This window comes from Aristolochia californica, unplaced genomic scaffold (assembly GCF_029961685.1).
Source record: "Aristolochia californica isolate CCGP_79_NKW_82.1479 unplaced genomic scaffold, dmAriCali1.0.hap1 SCAF_1, whole genome shotgun sequence".
In the NCBI taxonomy this organism is placed as follows: domain Eukaryota; kingdom Viridiplantae; phylum Streptophyta; class Magnoliopsida; order Piperales; family Aristolochiaceae; genus Aristolochia; species Aristolochia californica.
In genome coordinates, this window is record NW_027181770.1 from 47,467,005 (window position 1) to 47,473,128 (window position 6,124).

Sequence of the window (6,124 nt, forward strand, 5' to 3'; positions counted from 1 at the left end):
ATTTCCTTTCTGTTGAGTTTTTTGAAGTAAGGAGCAGGTGGAACCGAAGTAGAGATGTCTGGGTGTGGGGCTGCATTGTCTTTAGAATGTAGAGATCCATAATAAGGGGTTGGCGCTGAGGCATTGTGCCTTCCTGGCCAAGCTGGTTTTTTTACCAGTGACTCCTTTAGAACACGCTGCTTGTGCTCAATTGACCTGGCTAAATTCATAGCATGGTCCAAATCGGTAGGACCAAGTAATTCAACTTCCAGTCTTAGAGCTTCTGTCAAACCCGCAGTAAAAATATGAACATACTATGTGTGACTGACAAACTGGTTTGCTCGGGCTAACCTTTCCTGGAAGGTCTTTTGGTACACCTCTAGTGATCCAATTTGTTTGTAGTTGATTAATTCACCCAATGGATTGCTACTAGCTGGAGGACCAAATCTCATCATGCAAGACTGCCTAAAGGTTGCCCAATCCTAAACCAATTGGTCATTTCGGAATTGGTGGTACCATAGAAGCGCTTCATCGAGCATGTGGTAGGCGGCCATATAAAGTTTCTCATCCGTAGGTGGTTTTTTATGATAAAATAACTGATCACACTTGGCTAACCAAATCAAAGGGTCCTTAGACCCATCATATGTAGGAAAGTCAAGTTTTAAATACCTGGGACCAGTATTTGGTCCTTGAACGGTAGGCCCTAGATGGGGATGGTGTTGACGCATTGGTGGTTGTGGGGGAGGTGGTGGGTGGAATTGATGGTGGGCGGCCGGTGGAGAGTAGGCAGTCGGTGGTTGTGCTCGTGTACCATTGTCCTCTTGTCGCCGAAGGAGAGATTGGATAGCAGCATCCATTGTTTTTATGGCTTCACGTAAGTCATTGGTTGTCTGACGCACCTCTTCCAGGGATTGAGCCTGAAGGTCTGTCCTCTGCCTATTATCTTCAAGTAATTGCCTCAAATCCTCAGGGGAAGAGGAATCCCCAAGGGTGGACCTATCTGATACCAAGATGTTAGGTTCTTCCCGAGCCATGGATTGAGTCACCCTTCTTTCCTCTCTTCCCTCCATGGATGCTCTTGACGCTTGAAGAGAATTCTTGTTTCTAGAACGTAGAATGATGGAAATCAAATAGAACGAAGGAGCTTTGAAGGAAGCTCAACCTGGACCTCAGAGGGTGAATCTAACCTAGACCTCTGAGGGAGAATCTGAATTGTTTAATCTAATTTTCTCAATACTTGATTTCTCCTTCCCATGATGTCCCCCTAAATAGGGTTGAGGACGGAATTACAAAGGTGACCCATACGTCAAGTGGTTCATGCCACATTACATCTAAACCAACCCAAAGTAAACCAAACCAAACCCAAAGAAATTACATTGAAAGTAAATTGACATAATTTAATTCCTATGCCTATGGATAACTCGTGATGTTATGGAGTCCATAATAGTATGCTAGAATATTAAACTTTGGCTTAGGAGCACCGTAGAAAATAAAGTCCTATACCTCATCGGTCATCTGTTCAGGCTTCACCAAAGAAGTATCAGTTCCATACATATCTCTTGTTTGCAACAAATGCGTAGCAGTATAATAAGCCTTGCAAAGTGTGGAATCTGATAGAGACTCCACAAGAAACTGTTCTGTCTTTGTGACTTGCTTATTTATAAAACTCTCATCCAGTGTTTTTGCATAGTAATCATGAATCTGTCCTCCTTGTCCACTCCATCTTCTACAGTGACTAATGGTCCTCAGGAAGTCAACTTCACTTGGACAAAATATCTTCCTCAATGTCTCAAATTGCTTGGCAAAAATAACTATTCATTGAGAACTTAATTTTTACAGAAGACAAAGAAGACTCATCTGCAAAAGAAATCCAAACATGTGGTGTTCTCTTAGAATCTAGAAAAACTTGAGCCCCTCTCATCCAGGATGCATCATCAGATCCATAACTTCCGGAGCTTCTGAACTACACATCATTTAAGTCAACCGAACTAAAAGATTGCCAAGGTGCTAATGTGGAGAGACCACGCTGGGGGCCTAACACATGTCCAAGATCATCTTCTCTACTATTATTATTATCATTCCAGATTTTCATGCAAGAGGTCAATGAGACAAATAATGGATTCCAACCGAGAATGAAATGCAATTTTTTATTGAGCTCCAAAATATCTGAAGCCACTTGGACAATGATTGAATTATCTTGGGGAGCAAACTGCAACAATCCTTCACATTCATTGCTTTCCTTCTTCAACATGTCTTTCAGCTCATTACTATGACTGAGGGTACTCACTTTCAAATTTTCAAATCCAGACGCTTCTGTTCAAGGCCTTGAAGTACACCAAACACCTCAGCATACCTAAATTCCATGTTCTTCAAGACCTCTACAACTTCTGTTTGAATCCATTCCTGATGAAATTGGCCATTAAATTCCAAAATCAGAGGTGAGTGATGAAAGAAAGCCACCCTGCTTACTGCAACAGCAACAACAATTTTATTTTTCATCTTCATCTCAGTCTCTAGATCTCCAAGAATGGCACATGCTATAGAACACTGTTTCTGTTCTCAACAACAGTAATATAATTCCTCACATTCCCCTATTCAATAAAACTTTTGAGCACAGAAATCTAGTACTCCACCTTTCTTTCCGGTCTTTTATCAAACATAAGAGTTACAATGTCTTTGATCCTATTATCAACGTCATTCAGATCCCTCCAACACATTCCCGAAATTCCAATAGAACTTCCAGCAGGTCCCTCTCTGGATCCACCCTTGTCCTTGTCAAAATCTTCAAAAACTGTATACAAGTGATCTTCTTTTTCCACTCTATTTATCTGTGTCATTGCTGTTAGGAATTCAATATAATCAATTTTACCATTTCCCTCCACCTCAACTGCTTCCATTAGTTGCCTAACTTCAGATTCTGCATGGGCATCATACCACTTTGTGCCCACTGCATTTATTTCATCAATAAATACAATTGAGGGAGAAAGATCATCTGCCACCCTGAAACGCTCCCTAGATATTTCCGAATCAACTCACTACCAACAACACACAAGAAAGTGGCAAATGTTGAATTGTCCACTGCCTTCGCAAGTAAAATTTTGCTAGTACCAGGCTCTCCATAGAGTATAATGCCATGCGGAGGCTTGATTCCAATGTCTTCATAGAGCTCCAGATGAGTTAGAGGCTTGAACATATCTATCCGCCCTGATAAATCTGAGCAGCGTTGCTGCTGCTCAGCCCATTTGAACCCCATTAACCCCATGGGAGATGCGTTTTGACATAAAATTCGAGGCCATTTCAGAACCTTATCCCCAAATTTCTTCTTTTTCGACTCTCACTAGTCCTGAATTCTCCTCCTATTGTCGCCATTTCTCCCACAATGGTCGCCATTTCCATTTCTCGCATTTTCGATTCACATTGCAGTCTGCCGGAATTAGAGAGGTTATGCCCAAGTCGGTTTTCCCTTCGGAGGTCAAGAGTGAGAGTGAGAGTGGGAGAGAAAGATTGACCTGTTCTCGACGGCGAGCAACAACCATATGGGGCTTCACCACGCGAAGCCCAGCTTGCAGACCGAGAGCAGCAACAAGGGTCTGGCCCTCGTCGAACTATTGCGAAGAGCTTTTATCCCCATAACCCTCCACCTTTGGATTTCCAGGCTCCCCCGTATTCGGAATTCCCGGCTCTGGACTGTGCCTTTGGAATTCCCTGCTCAGCAATTTGAGATCGGCCAATGACCAGCAACAACTATTCATCTTCCAGGATGGTTACCTTCCTCTCTGAATTTGTTTTTTCGATGCTTCTCGAATTCCAACAACCTATCCTCTATGTTAATGGCCGACTATTATAGTATTGCTGAAATCTTTGCCCGTAGTACTGCACATATTTCATCTACGATCCACTAATCGCTCATTGTGTTTCTGCTCTGATACCACGTTGTTATAGCCCCGGACCTAAACATGGCGATTCATAGGGAAGAAGAGAGAAGAAAAGAAAATCAAGCCGAAGGGGAGCTTGAAAATCCTAGGTTCGTTAAGGAGAACGCTCACCCCCGAGCTCGTTAAGGAGAATTCAAAATCCTCTGTTTGACCAAAATTCAGACTTCCCACTTTTCATCCATTCCCCATCTAAATAGGGTTCATGTCCACAAAGTTCAAGAGAAAATTAAAAAATTTGCCCCTCCATGGCATTTAACTTGAAAAGCAAAAGGTTCAAGAGAAAATTACATATTTACCCCTCTACGGTATTCAACTCAAAAAAAAACTTAATCACTCAATAACTGACTCCGCCAGAGTAATTGACTCAGCCACAACATTTGCATTACTCGGCCTATTATTGGGTTCATAACAGATATAAAGGAGGAAATTTATATGCAGCAACCACCTGGGTATGTGGTTGAGGGGGAGTCCGTATATAGACTACAAAAATCTATTCAAACAGTCGCCACTTGCATGATTTAAAAATTTTAGCCATGCACTCATATGGGTCAAATTTCATAGATGCTCTGGAGATCATACTATATTTATTAAAGACACATTGAAGGGCAAGGTAATTCTAGTTGTATATGGTGATGACATAATTATAACTGGTAGGGATCCCCAAGGCATCCAGAAGAAAAATGTTATGGTCTCGGACCATTGATCTTGTTACTCGGCGAAGGGAGAGGTCATTTAGAGGATCAGAGGCGAAACCAGGACGTCCTGATTTTCCCGGGCGACCTATGATGGCAAGAAGGTTATGGAAAACGTAGTGGACGAGAATGAGAAGACCAGGCTCATCGAGGGGAGACCTATACCCTTGGGTTCATCAAGGAAAATGCTGATCCTAGGGTTCAATGAAGGAGAACGCCGATCCTGATTTTGGTTAAAATTTTGGTTAACCCTTCTCCCCATTCGTGTGCCCTTTTTGAGCCTTACATCTCAAGAGAGTTTAATTGTAAAAATTACAAGAATGCCATAATGGCTAAAATACTCCTAACTCTATGCTTAAACAAAGAAAAATAAACCTACTGAGTTATTAACTTCACCGCTTAACTCATCTGTGTTGCCTCTGGATGACTCGTCCCGCTATCGAGTCCACAACATCCCTACCCCCTTGGTGATAGAGCTTGTCCTCAAGCTCAAAGGTGGGGTAAGCCTGTTGGAAGACATCAACATCCTCCCAACTAGCCTCTGTGGCATCTATGTTGGTCCATTGAACAAGGACCTCCCACCCATTCTTGTGTCGTCTAGCACCCAATATCATGGAGGGAGTGGGAACAACGGCCCCTTCTTTAACTGGTGGTAAAAATGGAGCTGGAGGTGGTGCTGGCCCCTTGAACGACATGAGCAATGACACATGGAAAGCAATGTGAAGCTTGGAATCAAGTGGAAGATGCAACTTATAGGCAACCAGCCCAATGCTTTGAAGAATAGTGAAGGGACCAAAATATTTAGGAGACAGCTTGTGGCGACGACCAGCTATGGACTTTTGATGGTAAGGCTGAAGACGGAGCCACACCACTTCCCCAAGATTGTACTGAACATCTTGGTGGCCCTGGTCATAATATTCTTTCATACGAACCTGAGCTTTTTGAAGTTGTTTGTTATGGACTCCATAGGATGTTGTGGACTCAATAGCACACCGAGTCACACAACGAAGAAGACAACAACAACTCACTCAATAGGATTTAATTCTTATATTTCTTTGAGTAGGATTTATTTCTAATATTGTTTTAAGTAGGATTTATTTCTTATATTTTTTTAAGAAGGATTTATTTCTAATTACTTTTTATGTAAGGGCATTATGGGGAATTATTGTAACCCTAACCCTAAAACTCCCTATTTAAGGGATAGGTATGAATGAAATAGGTAAGCTTTGAGATTTTAGAATAACCTAGTCTAAATAGGTTGGTATCACCTCTTGATCCCGAGTTTAGGGTTTACTCCAAAAATCCAACCTATCATTCACCCTCCATTGCCATCCATCTTCACCCAAATTCATCCACCATCATCCCTACTAAGAAAAGGAGCTTTCTGCCCCTTTTCCGAGCCCAAAGAGGAGGTCTATCCTCCTTCTCGGCAGCAGCAGCAAGAGAGGCCCAATTCCTCCCTTACCAAGCAGCAAAGTGAGGATTTTTATCCTCAAATCTTGAGCAATTCCTGGTGCA

The 6,124-nt window shown here is 42.2% G+C and overlaps 1 protein-coding gene across 1 annotated transcript; it reads right to left on the reverse strand.

The window, feature by feature from the left end:
* Positions 1-5,010: 5,010 nt before the first annotated feature.
* Positions 5,011-5,532, reverse strand: LOC137947986 (uncharacterized). The gene has a single exon (XM_068793870.1). The coding sequence runs from the start codon at positions 5,530-5,532 to the stop codon at positions 5,011-5,013; it is 522 nt and encodes a 173-aa protein (XP_068649971.1).
* Positions 5,533-6,124: the final 592 nt, after the last annotated feature.

Coding starts and splice junctions, on each gene's coding strand:
- LOC137947986 (XM_068793870.1), bottom strand. CDS start 5,532: ATGAAAGAATATTATGACCAGGGCCACCAAGATGTTCAGTACAATCTT.